Source organism: Capra hircus, chromosome 9 (assembly GCF_001704415.2).
Source record: "Capra hircus breed San Clemente chromosome 9, ASM170441v1, whole genome shotgun sequence".
Lineage (NCBI taxonomy): Eukaryota > Metazoa > Chordata > Mammalia > Artiodactyla > Bovidae > Capra > Capra hircus.
The window spans coordinates 62167435-62188351 of NC_030816.1; the positions used below are offsets into that span (position 1 = coordinate 62167435).

The 20917-nt window shown below is 40.4% G+C and overlaps 1 protein-coding gene across 1 annotated transcript; it reads right to left on the reverse strand.

Moving 5' to 3' along the window:
* IL22RA2 (interleukin 22 receptor subunit alpha 2) lies at positions 3025 to 20626 on the reverse strand. The gene is made up of 5 exons (XM_005684844.2): positions 20540 to 20626; positions 16287 to 16422; positions 13163 to 13341; positions 5227 to 5393; positions 3025 to 4001 (listed from the first exon to the last, which is right to left on the reverse strand). Exons 1-5 carry the CDS (start codon positions 20598 to 20600, stop codon positions 3852 to 3854), a joined length of 693 nt encoding a protein of 230 aa, XP_005684901.2. The 5' UTR covers positions 20601 to 20626; the 3' UTR covers positions 3025 to 3851.

Here is a 20917-nt window from a genome sequence, read left to right on the forward strand (position 1 = left end):
TTAACCTTTATGAGATGGGGAGACACTGGAGGATTAGGAGCAGAAGAGTGACATGATCTCATTTACATTTAGAAGATCACCTGGCTACCCTGCTGAGACCAGACGAGAGCGAGGCAAGAGCAAAGAGGAAGACTAGCCAGGTGGCTCTAGAAATCATCCAGATGAGAAAGGCTGTTGGCCTGGAATAAGGTAGTTGTGAGAAATGTTGTATTTTGGAGTTTAGATCCAAGAGAATTTACTGACAGATCAAATATGGGATGTGACTGAAACAGGAGAAACAAAGATGGCCCCAGAGTTTTTGGCCTGAGAACCTGTAAGTGTGGAATTGCCATTTGATCGTAGGGCAAGATCAGTGATGAGTTTCCCTAGTGGCTCAGATGATAAAGAATCTGCCTCCAATGCGGGAGACTGGGATTCGATCCTGGGTTGGAAATATCCCCTGGAGAAGGAAATGACAACGCACTCCAATATTCTTGCCTGGAGAATTCCATGGACATGGGAGTCTGGCGGGCTACAGTTCATGGATTTTCAAAGAGTCGGACATGACTGAGCAACTAACACTTTCATTTTTCTTTTTCAAGATCAATGAATGCCTCAAGTCCTGCTCAACTCTGTTTGCTCCATTCTGGCTGCAACTTCGTGTGGGTCTAACAAGTCTAATTAGGATTTCATCTGACAGGCTTCACAAGTCTATCCTTCAAAAACCCAAATAATAGATATCTCAAAATGCAAAGTAAAAAAGTTGAAAGATTTATTGAAAGGGATATATGTATATATATATATAGTTGACTCATTTTGCTATAAGTAGAAACTAGCACAACTTGGTAAAGTAACTATACTCCAATAAAAATTCCTTAAAAAACATAGATTTATTCAGCCCTGAAGTCTACAGGCTCTATAGTGGGATTGCTGGCGATCTCTGGGAGGGCTTGTGCCCAGGGCCACCTCCCAGGACTGCTGCTGCTGGTGCCGCTGTCCCCGAGGTGAGTCGCTGCTGACCCATGTCTCCACAGGAGACCCTCCAACATAACAGGGGCTGGTTAAGTATGCTGAGCCCACTGATTGCTCCTCCCAGTCAACAGCCAGCAGAGCAGCATCAGGATTCTTCTGGAAGCTTGAGTGCTCCGTGTAAAGAAGACGTGAGTGTGGAAGAGGACAAGGAAGTGCTGACTCTGTTGTATGACGTGTGTCTGAACTGTTACTTTGATCCCCAGACTGGGAAATGTTATGAGTTGGTGTAATGCCTCCTTCCAGGGCAAAGAATGGCCACTCCAGGTGGAGGAGGATAGCAGTTCTGACTCTGCTAAGTTGGCATCACAATCAGTGTCTTGGACAGGCCCATGGAATTAAAAGGAGGGTGGCTCAGTGGTAAAGAATCCACCTGCCAGTGCAGAAGACGCAAGAGGTGTGGGTTCAATCCCTGGGTCAGGTAGATCCCCCTGGAGCAGGAAATAGCAACTCACTCCAGTATTCTTGCCTGGAAAATTCCACGGACAGAGGAGCCTGGAGGGCTACACTCCAGGGCGTCACAAAGAGTCAGACACGATTGAGCAACTGAGCACTGAGCAAAAGAAATGAAGTTAGTTTGTACACAATGTTCAGTGTTAAGACTACCTACATTCTTTTTGTGTATGCATGTGTTTTTTATAACTGTGAAGAAATTAATACAGAGACAAGATTATAAAAAACTTTATTGATTGAAATAGTGTGATAATATATTCCTAATACAATGAAGAATATGACATATCTTTGTTACAAGGTATTTTATATTTGGTTAAGAATGCCCAAGCCATATGCCTAAGCATGAAAGCAAAAACGAAGTATAGCAAACACGAAACAAAACTTGATTCTACCTAATAACTTTCATGAGGCAACCATAACGTTTTAAAGCCAGACGTTAGGACTATTGAACTTCAAAAACTTAAATGCTGTTGGCCATGTATAATCCTTACTCCCAACCCATCCCATTGCTGTTAGTTGTCCTTCAAGAGGACAGTAAGCCCCCCAAAAGAGCATAATTAAAAAACACAGATTAAAGTAACTTTAATTTTGAGATGTATGCTCAAACTCACTTTTGATAACTTTATAGAAAAGCAGTAAGGCTAATTCTCTAGCTCTTTCTCTCTTACTATCTCCCTCCTTGCATTTCTGAATACTTTTAAATATTTATTATTGTCTAGGTGGCTCAGTGGTAAAGACTCTGCCTGCCAATGTAGGAGACTCAGGAGACACAGGTTCGATCCCTGGGTCAGGAAGATCCCCTGGAGTAGGAAATGGCAACCCAATCCAGTATTCTTGCCTGGAAAATTCCATGGAGAGGGGAACCTGGAGGGCTACAGTCCAGTGGGGTTGCAAAGAGTCGGACACAACTGAATAACTGAGAGTGCATGCATACATGTAACTGTGTAAAACCAGAAACTCTATTCTTTTGTCACATTTTGAACAATGTTAATGAGAAATTGTATAAAGGTTCTCCAATTCATATTGTTTCACAAGAAAGACAACCTTAAACACATATGCAAGGCTGAGCCCAAAGTGAGGAAGGCCACTTGAGCCCAAGGTCGTAGAGCTTTACTCACTGGGGACATGGAGCTGTTAGAAGATTGTTGAGGGGCTTTAATGGCCCTACAGTCTCTATCAGCACCAGCTCCTTTTCCCAATAAACCCGCCACCCATGCTATGCTTTCAGCTGCTACCGGGTCCCCAACCATCCCTCATGTCCCCAATCAAACTGTCATTCAAAAGATTCTTGTATGCAGAGATAATAAAGATCCCACTGGCAGGAGACCCTTCACTGGAAGGGCTGGGTAATGAATGTGGTATAATTTAGAGTTAGGCATTATTTTTTAACTTGTTGCTGAAAATTATTATACCTGATTTTGAGAATAAGGATATAGTCTTCTCAGGCAGTATTAAAAATCAAAACAAAAACAGAAAAAAAATATTAATGTGCTGCTGCTGCTGCTGCTGTCACTTCAGTTGTGTCTGACTCCTAGCGACCCCATGGACTGTAGCCTACCAGGCCACTCCGTCCATGGCATTTTCCAGGCAAGAGTATTGGAGTGGGTTGCCATTGCCTTCTCCAAATATTAATGTGAGTATGTGCTAAATGCGGGAACTTATATTGAGTAGGCGTTCTTTGGTGTTTAGATGTTATTGTTGATAAACTATTTAGATATTAATCCAGAGATTGTGAGAAGCTTATAACTTAAAATAAAATATTGGTTCATTAAGTAGGAATATTATATAATGGAAAATGAATGTCTTTGAAGTATATTCATATAAAATAGAAACATATGGGAAAATACTTCTTCACATAAAAATTTCACTTATCTGAAAGTTGAATTACCTATGTCACGTTAACTGTCAGTAGAGACTGAAAAAGAATTATATCTGGATCACTTGTTTGTAAAACTATTTTTAAAGATTTATTCAAGAATATTTTTTAAAAATGCCTACACCTCTTTGGTTCTTTAGTTTTTATTTAGCAGACTTGGAAGAATGGAGATTATGTTAGAGATGTTAGAGACAGAAGCAAAGTTCTGTATTTCAGAGAGTCCTTATTTTGTAACTGTTTAAATTCTGATGATTTGGGGGGTGGGGTGGGGAGAGGTACTGCTTAAATTTAATTTACAAATAAAATATAAAAGAAGAAAGAACTATTAAATAAAGTCCCTGAAGTATAATGGTGAACACTGTGTTAAGAAAATATAAAAACTAACATTGTAACATTGTAAATCACCTATACTTCAATTTAAAAAAAAGAAAATATAAGAATGGCTTTCAATAAGATTCTTCAAAACAAGTCGTCTCATTCTCAGATGGCTTTGAATTGCACTCTGCAGAGTATTTCAAGGACTTTCCACGCATCTCTCTCGGCTTCTCTGACTTTTTCTGTCTAACATGGGCTGGTATATCTCAGCCACTACACAGTAACCAGTGTAAGGTGAGGTAACTTTAACTTCAACAACTCTGTGAGCTCCTTCATACACCTTTTGCTCCTGCACACAAGGGGAAAAAATGAGATGATAAACAGTTTTCAGTAAGTCACTGGCTTGCTCTGTTTTTGATAAAGCTAAGTTGTTCATGACCACAGTTGTAGTGGGCTGTAAAGCTATCTCCCAGACACATCCTCCATCTCCCGAGTCCTAGTTCCCAGACTGAGAAAGGGACAGGTCACATGGCTGCGGAGGGACCACACGACTCCTTCCTGAGTGATGTCCATTGATTGCCCCAGTGGTCAGAGTCTCTTTTTAAGAATTTGAACTGTGCAGTGAGGAGAATGGAGTAGACTTGGAGACAACTGTAGACGTGTGACTTACTTCTCCAGTTCTCCTTCCCAGTCATTATAAAACCTGGCAGCACTTTATTTCTTGCTTCCAGCTATCTTAAGATTGATCTTTGCTGCTGCTGCTAAGTTGCTTCAGTCGTGTCCAACTCTGTGCAACCCCATAGACTGCAGCCCACAGGCTCCACTGTCCCTGGGACTCTCCAGGCAAGAACACTGGAGTGGGTTGCCATTTCCTTCTCCAGTGTATAAAAGTGAAAAGTGAAAGTGAAGTTGCTCAGTCGTGGGGTCGCTCTTAGCAACCCCATGGACTGCAGCCCACCAGGCTCCTCGGTCCATGGGATTTTCCAGGCAAGAGTACTGGAGTGGGGTGCCATTGCCTTCTCCGAAGACTGATCTTTACCTCCTAGTAAAAATCCTCCTCTCCCCTCCACTTTCCTATTTGAACCAGTTTGAATGGATTTCTGTTGTTTTTATAGCCAAAGGAACCCTGTCTTAGATAGATATCAAAAAGGGGAACAGACCAAAATAAAGGCACCAATGGGAGATTATAATATCATAGCAAAACTGGCACAAATATGTAATGCTCTGATCCAAAAGCCACTTTAAAAGGTGTATAAAGATTCCATAAAAATGAATATTTGTGACCATCAAATGGAATTGAATATTGTTAATATCAATCTTTAGATATACAGGGAAGATCAAATGGAAACCAACTGAGAGATTAAAAAGGTGCAAGCGTGCACACAATTCTGATGGTGATGGTAACAATCAACTGCTTATCAATGAGGGTGAAAGGGAGAAGGAACTAAAAAAAGATAAGGAAAAATGAGAGGGGGTAGAGTAGCAAAAGACAGGACCTGTTCCATGGTTAGAATTTTGCTTAAACAAAAGAAAAATACCAAGAAAAAATACTAAATTTATCTGTCTGAACTTACCTTTTCCAGTGAATTGTTAATTATGAAGACTCGATATACTAGCTCATAGTATTCCATTGACACATTTTCCCCTTTTTGGTCTCTGTATGGTAAGTTGGGAGCATGGAGATTTACCAACAAAGATCCATTAATGTGGGTTATATTCATGACTGGAGGATCTATTTTTGCTGAAAGAATAGGAAATTTTGACAAATCACTAAAAATGTAATATTTCACATGAACACATAATAACAAATCATTATTAAATTCAGGGATCAGGCAAAAGTTATCATGGAGGGATACTGCTAAGTCGCTTCAGTCGTGTCCGACTCTGTGCAACCCCATAGACTGCAGCCCACCAGGCTCCGTCGTCCCTGGGGTTCTCCAGGCAAGAACACTGGAGTGGGTTGCCATTTCCTTCTCCAATGTATGAAAGTGAAAAGTGAAAGTGAAGTTGCTCAGTCGTGTCTGACTCTTTTCCACCCCATGGACTGCAGCCTACCAGGCTCCTCCATCCATGGGATTTTCCAGGCAAGAGTACTGGAGTGGGGTGCCATTGCCTTCTCCTGGAGGGATACTGGTGACACTCAAAATATAGATATCTGAGAAGTTTCTTTGAAGATGATTTTTTATTTGCAAAGACTGATGTATTCTGAATCAGCTTTAAGAGGAAATTAATCAACCACTTCCATAGCCTGCAGTGATTGTTTCAGAAAATGAACTATAAAAAGTTATTTGGGTGAATATTCTTAGTGTAAGGCAAATATTTTGTAGGCCCTTAAAGAGGTAAAATTTCAAAAGAGCATTAAAATCATTCGAAGACTTGTTTGTATGAGATTATTTCAATGGAACTATTTTATATACTATAGAGTAGCTGGAGAAGGATTGAGAGAGAATTTTTGTTTCTTGAATTTTGGTGTCAATAATCAGATGATCATTAACTAGGAAAGAAAACCAAATAAACTGTCACTTTAATTTCCCCCAGGTTAACTATTTGGGGGCAGTGTTTAAGGTCAGTTTAATTTAATTTAGCAAGTTAAATTCATTTAGTAATTCTAAATGAATTAATTCATTAATTGATGTTGTTGTTGTTTTCTTGTTTGGCATTCATCATGTGTTTTTAGTTTGTAGATTTCTATCTTTTATAATTCTTGAAAATAAGCCATGATCAATAAATTTATAGAGAGATAAATTGATATAGAGATCGGGATACATATGCTTTTATTCTAGAATTTCAGTTCAATATCTGTCACTATTTCTTATTTGATTTTTCCATGTCTTAATTTCTTTTTTATTTTTCCATCTTTCTTTCTCAGTATTTTGAATGGTTTCTTCAGAGCTGTCTTCTACTCCATTGATTTAAGAGTTGGAGACCAGATAGCAACTGAATAAGAACAGCATTTCTAAACTGATCTTTGCGTGTGTGCGTGCTAAGTCACTTGTCATGTCTGACTCTTTGTGACCCCATAGACTGTAGCCCACCAGGCTCCTCTCTCCATGGGATTCTCCAGGCAAGAATAGTGGAGTGGGTTGATATTTCCTTCTCCAAAACTGATCTTTCACTCCTCTTAAAATCAAAATTTTAATTTAATTGATTATATATTTTTGTTTCTATGAGTTCAATTCGAGTACTTTCCAGTCTATTTGGTCTTAGTAATATTTTGTCCTTTGATTATGTTTTTATTCTCCTCTATTATTTCTTTAAACTTATCTATTTTATTATCTGCTTTCAATAATACAAATCCTTAAAGCGTTGCTCCAGCCAAGTGCTTGTTTCTTACAAACTTGCTCGTGTTGATCTGCTTCCTTGTGTTTTTATTGTGAACACATGTTGAAAGTTGGTACTCATTTTTGTTGCTTTGGTTTGAAGTTTTAAACTTTAAATAAACTTTAAAAAATCAACCTATAAAATAGATGCAGACAAATAAATCATGACAATATGGCTAAACAAATCTTTACAGATAAACACCCCTGTACAGCTACCACCCAGACAAGAACAAGGACATTACCAGCGCTCCAGAAAACTCCATGTTTCCTCCAATTACCTAACCCCAGAGAAAAAACACAATTGTCCTAGCTTTTATGTCCATGTACATTTGTTTTTGGAATCATGCAATATACACTTTTTTGTCTGTCTGGCTTGTTTCACTCTTTCACTTTTATTTGTACATATATAATTATGGGCTGAATTATGCCCCACCTCAGACTCAGAGGTTGAAGTCCTATCCTTAGCACCTCAGGATATGACTGTATTTGGAGACGGGATCTTAAAAAAACACAGTTAAGATAAACTGAAGTCATATGGGTGATCCCTAATCCAGTGACTGGAATCCTTATAAGACTGAATACAGAGGGATAACCGTGCAAGGACACAGTGAGTGAGGTGGTCAAGGAGCATGGCTTCAGAAGAAACCAAACCTGTGGATACCTTGATCTTGGATGTCTAGCCTCCAGAACTGTAGGAAAATAAACTTTTGTTGTTTGAGCCACCTAGCCTGTGGTACTTGGCTATATCTAACACATACATATCCATCCATGATGCATGTATCAGGAATTTGTTTTTTTGATTGCTGTGTGGTATTTAACTGCATGAATAACACAGTTCATCCATTGTGTTATTCACAGACTCTTAGTTTGTTTTTAGTTTTTGGATATTCTGAGTAAAGTTTAATGAACATTCTTTTGTATGTAGTTTGGGAAACAAGCATTTTGTTGGGACTATAACTAAGGGTGAAATTTCTGGGTGATAGAGTTGATATATGTTTAACTTTTATAAATACTTACATTTTTTCCACAGTAAAGACACCATTTTTATTCCCATCAGCAGTATATGAAAGATTCTGTTTTTCACTTGACATTATTATATTTTAAAAAGTTTAATTTTGGTCATTCTAGTAAGTGTGTAGTGCCAGTTAATTGTTCCTGCTGACTAGTGGAATTTCATGTTTATTGGCCATTTGAATGTTCCCTTTTGTGAAAAGACTGTTCAAGTCTTTTGCCCCTTATTATTGATGTGTAAGAGTTCTTTGTACATTCCGGACATAGTCCTTTTTCAAAAACATGCATTGTGAATATTTTTTCTCTGTGGCTTGCATTTTCATCAATTTAATGTTATATTTTAATAATCAGAAGTTCATAATTTTAGTGTAGTCCAATTTATCAGTCATTTCCTTCTTCATTAGTACTTTTGGGGGTCTACCTATCTCCAAATCATAAAAATATTCTTCCATGTAATTTTACAGTGGTGGTTTAGTTGCTGAAGTTGTGTCCAACTCTTGCAAGCCCATGGACTGTAGCCCATCAGGCTCCTCTGTCCATGGGATTTCCCTGAGCCATCAGGGATTCCCATGTTATTTTATAGAAGTCAGCAAAAGTTTTCTGTAAAGGGCCAGATAATAGATATTTAGGCTTTGTGGGCTATATATGGGGCTTCCCAGCTGCCTCAGTATGTAAAGAACCTGCCTGCCAATGCAGGAGACATAAGAGATGTGGGGTCAACCTCTGGATTGGGAAGATGCCCTGGAGGAGGGCTTGGCAACCCACTCCAGTATTCTTGCCTCGAGAAATCTATAGACAGAGGAGTCTGGAGGGCTACAGTCCATAAGGTCCCAAAGAGTCAGACATGACGGAAGTGGCTGGGCACGCACACGCATACATGAGCCATATATGTCTTGTTGTAACTGCTTGACTTTACCATTGGTGAGTGAAAGCAGTCACAAACAAAGTGTAAATGAATGGGGGTGACTTTGCTCCAATAAAATGTGATTTTATAGAAACAGAAGTAGGTCAAGTTTGGCCTACAGTCTGTAGTTGCCAAATTTTACTGTTTTCATTTTGCCATACTTGATTTTGAAAATGAGGGATGTAGGGGACCAAGATTTCTTATTTTTCCAATTGATCCAGTCTCCTTCATTAAAAAGGACAGTGGTTACTTTACTGAATGGCACCATGGACATGGATCACACGACCTCATCTGTGTAGTGCTGCTTCTGAACTTGGGTCTGAGCATTTGCTTCTGCAAGGTATCCCATGGCACCATCAGCCTGGTACAGCCTCAAAGTGGTGTTTTCTGGAACATAAGGTTGTATGCATTTGAATCTCAAAACTTTCTGTATTTAGCAAACATTTGATTCCTAACAGTCAAGACTGAAACATACACCTTTCTTTGTTTCTCTAAAGGGCTTTTCCCTAGTCTGCACTTTTATTGAGAGTAGAGCCCTATGTGGGGGCAAGAATTTCTGGGAGTACACTCCCCACTCTGTGCTGGCTATGACATTGTCTTCTGTTCAGGGAATGGCTGTTTCCCCTCCCAGGGTCTAGTTACTACTAGTTACTAAATTGGGCAAATGTCCTCAGGGCAGTGGGACTTCACTTTCTTTCTTCTCTGGTTTCTAGCTGCTCTGTTTTGGCACCTGGGGATTTCCTTCCTTTTCTTTCATGTTCCTCTATAGAGTTAAGAGAATGTGGTATATTATATTCAGAATTTCTAAGCCTCTTAGAAAAGGGGGATTCATTTTAATTTGTAACCAAAAAATTGTTAATTCACTTTTCAATTATGTTGGAAACTTTGCCCAATTGCCTGAAGAAGGAATTCTTGTTTGTTTATGTTTTAATCATGCAAAGTGGTTGATATTTAATTCTGTTTATGGTTTTCATGCTCCAAATTCTGGTGACCATAGACCTCCTGCCTATCACTTGAAAGATGAGAAGCATGAGTCAGTTTTGTAGGCCAGTATGATATGTACAGGGCTTCCTGGTAGCTCAGCTGGTAAGGAATCTGCCTGTAATGCAGGAGACCCCGGTTCAATTCCTAGCTTGGGAAGATCCCCTGGACAAGGGATAGACTACCTACTCTAGTATTCATGGGCTTCCCTTGTGGCTCAGACTGTAAAGAATCTGCTTGCAATGTGGGAGATCTGGGCTTGATCCCTAGTTTGGGAAGATCCCCTGGAGGAGGGCATGGCAACCCACTCCAGTATTCTTGCCTAGAGAATCCCCATGGCAGAGGAGCCTGGTGGGCTACAGTACATGTGGTCACAAAGAGTCAGACATGACTGAGTGACTAAGCACAGCATAGCACGATATGCATAACTGATTTTCTCCTAGTAATATTTGTTCTTTCTGGCCTAAGTTATGACTGTTGAAGAATTTTCCTTGAATCATGTGCATACAGACCTCGTCCTTTGAATGTATCGACTTATTATTTTAGGTTCTGGTTGTTTAATGTGTTATTTGATCCTACATACAGATGAAGCACATAATGTCAAGCACTGACCTAGGAACACCAGTGAACCTGACTTACAGACTTCCTAAGGGCTCCTGATCTGTGATCTGTGATGGAGGAATCTGTGACTCAGAGACCATTATCAGCCTTTTCACTGGACTGCGATTGTGTTACAATGGCCAGGTTAAGATACTTGACCTTATAGCACTGTTTTATTAATTGACTTCGCTCTCCTTGAGATACTCACAAATAATGCAGTCCCCTGATTTCCTATGTCTTTGGCTGTTTCTTTTCAGTCTCTTTTTAAGATTTATCCTCCCTTTCTTTAGGATTGACTGGTTGGATCTCCTTGTAGTCCAAGGGACTCTCAACAGTCTTCTCCAGCACCACAGTTCAAAAGCATCAATTCTTTGGCACTCAGCTTTCTTTATAGTCCAACTCTCACATCCATACATGACTACTGGGAAAACCATAGCCTTGACTAGATGGACCTTTGTTGGCAAAGTAATGTCTCTGCTTTTTAATATGCTGTCTAGATTGGTCATAACTTGGTAATCCTTGGGGATTCAGAATACTACTGTGTGAACACAAAATGGATCAAAGATTTAAATGTAAGAGCTAAACTATAAAACTCTTAGAAGAAAACTTAGGATAAGTCTTCATAGCCTTAGATTTGGCAAAGGATTCTGAGATATAATGCCTAATGCATGAACAACAAGAGAAAAAATAAGTGGACTGGACTTCATCAAAGTTAAATACTTGGGGCTTCAAATGATGCCATCTAGAAAGCTCAAAGAGAAAACACAGAATGGGAGAACATACTTGAAAATCACATATCTAATAAGATATTGTTGTCCATAATACATAAAAAACTTCAGGCTTAGTGATTAAAAACAAAGCATTCAATTTCAAAATGGGCAAACGGTCCAAATAGACAGTTCTCCAAGGGAGATATGCCAAAGGCCAATAAACACATGAAAAGATGCTCAATATCACTAATCGTCAGGGAAATGCAAATCAAAATCACACGAGAGACCACTTCATATCCACTAGGACTGCTATAATCAAAGAGTCAGATAGTGGTGCTGAGGATGTAGAGAAATAGGAATCCTCATATTCTGCTGACTGGAACGGAAAACAGTGCATCTGCTTTGGAAAACAATGCAGCATTTCCTCAAATGATTAAACAGAGTTATAAGGTGACCAAGTGATTCCACTTCCAGGTATATACCCAGGAGAATTAAAACATGTCAACCCAAAAACTTGTATATGAGTGTTCACAGGTACTCTATTTATAGTAGCATAAGGGTGGAAATAACTCAAACAACCATGCATCAACTGAGGAGAGTATAAACAAAATGCAGTGTATTCAGGTACTGCAGTGTTTTTCAGCAGCAAGAAGAAATGAAGTACTGATATACATTACAACATTAATGAATCTTGAAAACATTAAATGCTAAATGAAAAAAGCCAGTCACAAAAGATCACATACTATGTGATTCTATTTGTATGAAATATGACCAATAAATGGTGCTATTTCTTCCATGGACAGAATTCACTGGTCTAGGATACAGGAAGTAAAAGATGGAGGAGCAATTCTCACTTTTAAACACAGTGAATGATTCATCAAATGGTTTGTTTCCCATACACTTGCTCCTTTCCTTCTTCTGGGTTATAACAACAACAGTTTCCAAGAATTGGAAGTTAAGGCTGCCTCCTGATGGTTGGGAGATTTTTACGCCATTTAACCAACAAGGAGGAAAGAGGTCCTTGTGTTGTCTAGGGTGACTGGTTCCAATTATCAAAGTGAAATAGAGCTGTTATAAATACATTGGGGTCAAATATGCTAGGTATCCTCAGAAGTGCTTCTTAGAACTCCTATTTTCAGAGATAAAAATTAATGTAGGCTATGTTAAGCTAATAGAAGAAAGATCAAAAGGACACAAACTCCTGAAAAATGAAAGGCTGAGGTGCTGGCTGAAAAGAAAGCAGATGTTGAGTTAATCATGAGAGGAGGTTATAAATATTAACTACAGCTTCATGACTAGTTGCATTGTGAGGACTATAATATCTATATTTTTGTTCTTGTTTTGTTATGCATATCTTTGTACATACACTTTAGACACATTTTTGTCATATATTTTGTCTACTATTTTATATGAAGTCCATTAGTTTTTTAAAAATAATTTTCATCATAAGTTATAATACATTATTCTGAGATTATGACTAAATTAGAAGGAGAACAAACATTATTGAGAATTGGATACAAGAGAGTATTTTGGATCTCCCGTTTTTGGAGAGGTAACTAAAAGCCTTGATTTTCTCAATAGAAAAACTGTCTAATGTATATTTTCAAGAACGTAACCCTCATGCTTAGGACGGGCAATATGAATCCTTTCTGCTATATAAAAATACTTTCTTTTCTAGATGGCAACATCCTGGCAGTAGGATGGAGTGTCAGCTTCGTAATCAGAGGCAGCCCATTTTGAATCCCAACTTGGCTTATATAGGCTGTGAGACCTGGGCTATTTCCAAAGAGTCTGTACCTTGATTTTCTGGACAGTAAACGAGAACAGTAAAACCCATCTGCTAAGGTTGTTCTGAGAATGAGATCAAATGAGATGATGGTGTGCACCTCAGCAAAGCCCAGGGTCTGGTAGCTAGCTAGCCAGGCTCTGTGAGGGCTATTGAAGGTCAGGGAAAGCAAATGCAAAGAAATGCCATGGAACTCACTTTCCCACCATGGAGTGAACCGCTGTGTCATGGTCCAGCCTGAGTGGATCCCAGCCAGAGTTGTCTTCACTCTCCCATAATAAGGTTCCCATATATCTGACGTTTCATTGGTAAGGTCACAGAAGAACTCTCGAATCCCCCAGCAGTTCTCTTTATTTTTCCACTGTCTCTCTCCATACCTAGAGACAGAAGAAGACAAAATCTGAGTTCCTTTATTCCACTGGAGAAGTTTTTTTCAGTCTATTCAGTTTTCAGACTGGTTGGCATTTGTCCTCCAATATCATAAGCACCCCTGTGAAAGCTGACAGTTGCTCCTAAGTCTCTTTAAATGTTTTTTTCTTTTTGTTAATAAAAGTGCTATCTTGTTGAAAGATAAATTCAAGCCTGATAAGCTTCTGTCCCTAGCATAACGGTTTTTGGGTTTTTAGTACTTAGGCAAGCTTTTCTTCTGGTGTCTGAACCAGCTTCCATTTTTGACTACGTCCTTCAGCCTCCCGGGGTTTCAGTGCTTTGTGGTTTTCCTCACTTCTCATCAGTCTGCTGTTGAGTAATGCGGCTGGTTCTGAGAAGTTGCTACCACTTTTCATCTCAGGTGATGTTTACTCAACACCTAAGGCCAATCTCTTATTTTGACAACTGATCAGAGGTAGTAGTGAGGGTTAGCTGAGTTTTGCAATTAGAGGGTGGGAGAGAGGGAGGAGAACCCAAGAATAGAACATAAGTGTCAAAGAGTCAGATACAGTAATTCAGCCTAACACTCTGGGATGGTGTAACAGCAAAAGGGAAGATTATTAGTCACAGATCAGAGAAATCGCAATAAGGTGATGGTGGGAACAGAGGAGGGATTAGAGGCTGGGGAGAAAAGCCCCCAAAATATTTGCTGAAGGACTTGAAATATAATTCTATAGTCATATAAGGAGGAACATTGATGGTATTTGTACTCTGCAAACTATATGTTGACAGTAGTTTCATTATATCAAAAGATACCATATGGGCAGAACCAATAACATATATCGAACACAATTTAATGTTTTCTAACATTTATTGATGAGACATTGTCTTTGCTAGCTAAATTTAGCTGTAATGACTGGCTGATTTTTTTGGTGTAATACCTCATCTTTTGTCCTATTCCAGAGGGACAAATCCATGAGTATATCTATGTCTAACAGGGATATATCCAGGAGTATATCTATGAGATATCTAACAGTATATCCATGAGAACTGGATAGACCCAAAGCAAAAAATTTCAAAAATATAAATCTGCATCGTGCTACTGAAAATACCACATAGGTAAGAAGGGATCCAGATATTCTGAATTTTATACAAATCTGGGAGCTCTATTTAAGAAAAAGAATTAGAACTATGAAATTCTTCTATGGGGCCCTAAAGTCTAATCTTCATTAATTTCATGGTAAAACAACTTCTAATCCACTGTTTATATTGAACCACAAATAGGCTCATTTTGGACATGTTTATACTGCCTAAAGGGGAAGCATAAAAAGATCATCGATCCCCACTTCCTATATGCAAGGAGCATTTTCAAAATAGATGCACAAGTCTATTTTAGAAGTGGAGAAATTTTTATGATAAAGATTCATACAGTTTATAATTGCTGCAAAAAACATGTTGAAAAAAGCCACCAAGACTGAGAAACTTTTGGAGATAGTCCTTCTGAAGTTAGAGAGATTGATTAATGGAAAAATTTGACCTTGAATCTATCCCATGCTAGAGAGACAGGAATGAATTTATGGCATAAAAACTGCCATTTTGGTCCATAGCTGCATCTGATCTTCTGAATTTCTAATAGAAAACCATAAAAGCTAAACAGTAATATTGCCTGCCTCGTGCTCAACTAGCATCTCAATCTATGAAAGAGAAGGAAGAGCCTCAATTCCCACCTTGTACTCCACCGTCCCACCATGTCCAGAAAAAGATTGTGTGAAGGGGAACATCTGCTATCTGCAAATCAGAAACTTCTGTTCCCAGGCCTCGATCCAGGAAAGGAGTAGATTATATCTGAGCTTTTGCATGGATCCATCAGAATTAGCCTGAAGATCGTGCAAGAGGAACATGCTGTGGTGTGTTCCAATTTGCATTCATGCTTACAGGAGGCATTCCGTTTTAAAAGGACTTTTCAGAAAGCTGTGATACATATACACAATGGAGTATTATTCAGCCATTAAAAAGAATACATTTGAATCAGCTCTAATGAGGTAGACGAAACTGGAGCCGATTATACAGAGTGAAGTAAGCCAGAAAGAAAAACATCAATACACTATACTAACACATATATATGGAATTTGGAAAGATGGTAATGATAACCCTGAATGCGAGATAGCAAAAGAGACACAGATGTATAGAACAGTTTTTTGGACTCTCTGGGAGAGGGAGAGGGTGGGATGATTTGGGAGAATGGCACTGAAACATGTATAATATCATATAAGAAACGAATTGCCCGTCTAGGTTCGATGCAGGATACAGGATGCTTGGGGCTGGTGCACGGGGATGACCCAGAGAGATGGTATGGGGAGGGAGGTGGGAGGGGGTTTCAGGACTGGGAACATGTGTACACCCGTGGAGGATTCATGTTGATGTATGGCAAAACCAATACAGTATTGTAAAGTAAAATTTAAATAATTAATTAATTTTAAAAAATAAAAAAATTAAAAAAATAAAAGGACTTTCCTAAATAGCAAACTCACCCTAAATTTAAAAAGACTTTTAATTGAAAATGTACTTTACACACTCACTTCCACGTGTCCCACAACTTATTTTTCAACTATCAATAGCATCAGTTTAATTGAGATTGAGTACTTATTATATGCTAAACAAGTCGCTTCTAGCACTCAGTGGACAAATGTATAGTAAGAGTCAATTGTGAAGCTGAAGGCTGAGCCTGTGAGGCCTCAGTGAGGTCTCCTAGGGATGAAGTACCTCCCTCCACAGACTTCACGTCATCATGCACTTTGTGTCACCTTCAGGGGAGACACTCTCCTGCCCCTATCTCTGCTTCTTCTCAACCCTTTTGAAACTGACAAAAGCTCAGATCCTGGCACACCATCGCGTTCTAGGGCATGGAATCTCAGCAGCCATCTACTAGCTGGAGGAAACTCAGACGACTTACACTTTATACTGCACGAAATAGATACTGTTGTTCCCAAGACAAGCCCGCCCAGGCTGCCAGTGCAAAATGTTGTGAAAATTTCGGGATTGAAAATGGACTCGTTGAGGTTTCAGAGACTCGTTGGCGGGCTGAGTTTCTAAAATAACAAGAAGAGAGACAAAACGGAACATTGATACAAGCACCATTGTCATTAGCCATAACTGGCAGTGTAGTAATATCTCCACTGGGATTCTTTGGAAGAGCTGCTATAAGAGCAGGTGGTAGAGGTGGAGCCCAGAAATCAACATTTTGGATCTTTGATGTGATGGATTTTGATGCATGCTAAAGTCTCAAAACAGTTGTGATCCAGACTGTAAAAACATATGTGCTAATCTCCCACATCACTCCTAAACGGGAGAGGAAGTAACAGTAGTGAGAAGATACTGTCTTTTGATCTGTCCCTGGTGGTGATGAAATATAATGACTGAGATGCCCATCTTCCTAGGAGGCCTTGTATTACCACCCCTCAAGGTTTCGCCTGGGATCAGCTCGGCCTCCAGGACCTCACCCTAGCACTCATTCGTCCTTTCTCTGGTTTTTCCTCCATCTCCAGGTCCTGCCTCATTGTCTTCCGCCTGTCTAGTTGACCTGGCTTTATTCCATGTAGGTTGTATCTACTCCTGAGTAGATCCTCTTACCTGCCTGCATCCTGGTTCCAAGTGCCCGAGCATAATTGCTCAGGTGACTGGTCTAAGCTATGGAGGGAGACTGCCCGTGCCAGGAACTTCCCTGAGAGGCATCTCATCAGGGGTCATGACGGGAATGGGCATTATTTCACACTGGCACAGTTTGTGCTTTCTTGCTCAATTAATGGGATGTGACAGCTCAGTCTCACCAGCCTTTAGTCCGCTGGAGATAAAAGATCTTTGACAATTTTTTTTTCTGGAGTCTGAAGGAAACCAGAATATATCACCCCCAGAAATGTCTCTTTGACATAAAAATTATTTTGAGCTGAAGGCAATTGAGAAGCAGCAAATGCAGTAAAAGCTTTCTTGATCCCCTCCTTTTCTGCCTAAATGCTATGCTATGCTGTTGCTCAGTCATGTCCAACTCTTTGTGACCCCTGACTGTAGGCTGCCAAGCTCCTTGGTCCATGGAATTCTCCAGGCGAGAATACTGGAGTGGGTTGCCGTGCCCTCCTCCAGGGGATCTTCCCAACCCAGCGACTGAACCCAGGTCTCCTGCATTACAGGTGGATTCTTTACCCTCCGAGCCACCAGGGAAGCCGGCATATAAATTCTTCTTTTACTTTTACTGGAGACAGACTCTTACCAGCCCGAAGAAAACACTAGAAGAATCTGCAAATGAAACTTCTCCATTAGTTTCCTCCCATGTACTTACTTTCCCACAGATTGCCACCTTTGGAAGCCTAGAACTGCTCTCCTTTGTCCTGTCATATTTGCACAGGTATATCATTCCTTGTTGAAGATGCTACAGAAGCTGGGACTTTCAGACGCCATTTTGAGTTCATCTTCGTTTAAGTTCCTCACTAGTGACGTGCTGTGTATGCACTCATAAACAGTTTTTCTTTTATTAATCTTTTTGCTAGAGTCCTAGTTGACTTTTTTACTGAATAAATTTGTCATGTAACATTGTGTAAGCAAAAAAAAAAAAGAAGAGAGTACCAGATGAAAACGTAAAAGAGGCAGAATTAAAGCTTTGCCTTCCTGACAGGCCCAGCGTTTCTGCTGAAGGATAGGAGATAGGCAGAAGCAGGAGTCAGGAAGCATGTCTCCCCCGCCTGTCTCTTCCTCATCTTCTATCACTTGCCCCCTGGCTTCTCCAGAGTGTCCTCCTTCCTCCTGCTCTACCATGCTGGGCGTGGCCCCATCTGAGGTCTCTGTATTAGCCCTTTCCTTTTCCTTGAATACTCTTCTCTGGATTTCCACAAGCCTCATTTCTTCACCCCCTTCAAGTCTTTGCTCAAATATCATTCAAAGGGAAGTGAATATTTTGATGCCTATGATCTCCGCTCTGAACTTTCGAAATTTGTTATTCTCGGGGCTTCCCCAGTGGTCCAGTGGTTAAGAATCCCCCAGCCAATACAGGGGACACAGGTTTGATCCCTGGCCTGGGAAGATGCCACATGTTGTGAGGCAACTAAGCCCGTGCACAATTACTGAGCCCACATACCCTAGAGCCCACGCCCCACAACAAGAGAAGCCATCACAATGAGAAGGCCATGTACTGCAGCTAGACAGCAGCCCCTGCTCACTGCAGCTAGAGAAAGCCTGCAAGCAGCGAGGAAGACCCAGCACAGCCAAATATAAGTAAATAAATAAGACATGTGTTATTCTCTAATGAGTAAGGCTGCTTCCTTAGGTATTTATTTTTACCAATCAAATAGTGTCAGTGCTGTTATTTGGTTTTTATTTTTTATTTTTTTGGACTTCCTTTCATCCAAAGTACAAGAAAATATCTCTTGGAAAGAGTCAAATGCCATGATTGGTTTCATTCACACAAGTCACTATCGGATCAATCATATTTAGCACATAAAAACTTTGAAAGTTTTCAGGAGTTGATAAGAAGTGATAGGCACAGTTTCCTAAAGACCCTGCCTACAGTTGATCTGCTATCCTGAAGGCAAATGGTCCAGTGTCCTTTATCTCATCTGTCTTTAGGCTTCTCTCATTTTTGTAACACCGTTGGTAAGCACTGTCAAAGAAAATAACAAGCCCTCTGTGCAAAACACCGCAGGTCTTTTACCTGCAAGAACTCATTGAATTTGCCCAGCTCACCTATGAAAAGGATAATATTATGGCCTTTCTCTTGCAGACCAAAATCCAAGCCTTGGGGTGGTAAAAGAGCTGGCAAAGTGGCAGACAGTGAAGCTGATTTTATACCAATGCTGTCTGGCTCCAGAGCCTGCCTCTCAGCGGCTACAGCAAACCAGGAGCAAAGCCTGGGGGGACAGGAGCCAATGGAGGAGGCAGAACAGTAAGAAGTCAAAGATAGTCCTCCCTTTTGCCCTCTTCCTCCTCTTCCTGGCTGGCATTCAGAAAACACATGTTGAACATTAACCATCTATCAGGCACTGTGCTCAGAGCTTCATCTCTTTTTTCACTCTTACAACCACCCAATAAGGTAGAGTACTTTTATTAGTACGTTTTACAGATGGGAAAACTGAGGTCTAAAGAAGTTGTGTGATTTGCCTAGGGTCGGTAAGATGCAGCACCTAAGTCATTTTGGTGGCACTTAATTCCTGTCATATTCTTTTAATTGAATCCTTGGTATGACCAAAGACCAAAGGCATAGTCTACCCAAATCCACACATTTCTGGGAAATGGAGGCTTGAGTTGTGTTTAAATTATCAGTCACTGGGCAACTGTAGAATGCTGGGAAAGCTACTTGAGCCACTGACACTGAAAGGTACACATCTGTTAACTGGGGCCCCCCATGGTTTTGCTCAGAGGTAAGCTGGGGTGACAAGATGCTCTCTGTTCTTGAAGACTTCTCCATGAATGCCAATAGCAAATTCTCACATGTTGTTTATGATCTATTCTATGCTAGGCATGGTGCTAAGCACTTGGCACATATTATTAACTCATTTAATCCTCACAGTGACCTGCAATCCCCATTCTACAGATGGAGTAATCGAGGCAGAGGTGATTTAAGCCAATCAGCCCAGTTTTTCTAGACAATAAAGAGATAGAGTTGAAATCCAGGTTCAGGCAGTCTGGTTTAGGAGCTCTGCTTGTCCCTTGAAGTTGAAAGAAATGCTAAGGAGACAGAGAAGGGTGTGTATTTGTCCTGTGTGGAGTTTTTTGAACCCACTAGAGTGCCTCCTCTTTAGTAGCTACTCATGAAGTCTGCATGTGTTTATCCAGGCTATAGAGGGAAACTGGGCTTCCCAGGTGGCAGGCAAAGAACCTGCCTGCCAACTCAGGAGACTCAAGAGACATGGGTTTGCTCCCTGGGTCAGGAAGATCCCCTGGAGGAGGGCATGGCAACCCACTCCAGTATTCTTGCCTGGAGAATCCCCACGGACAGAGGAGCCTGGGGGGCTACAGTCCATAGGATCACAAAGAGTCAGACACAACTGGAGCGACTTAGCTCACTGAGAAACGGACCCCATGTCTGTTCTGACCAATTTGTGACAGGAGAGAGCTGAAATCTTTACAAAGCCCAGAAGGGTGAGACTGCCATGTCCAATAGTCCCCTGGAGCAGACTCTGATGACAACACTGAGAAATTAGGAAGAAAGGAAGCACTTACCTACCACACCAGGCAGGAGGACACTGAGGAGGAAGCCTAGAAAGCAACATTTCAGCGTCATGGTCGCGAGTGTGACTGGTCGGGTGGCCAGCGTTCACCTCAATGAGACGACAGCGCTGGACAAGAGAGGGAACCAGAATCCTGTCTCTCAAAGATCCCCTTTTGGTTTTAACCATGCTTCTTGAAGTAAATACAATTTCATCCTGTTCGTGTATTATCATTTGAGAGGAATAAGTATTAAGAATCATTTCAAAAATATTGTCAGTTAAGTCACTTTAATGTTGGGTTGGTGGGCTGGGGGCAGGCAGGGTGAAGAATTATGCAAGGTTCTTGCAGGTGAGTGGAGGAGGCCTAAACAGCTTCTGACAGAGGGGGCAG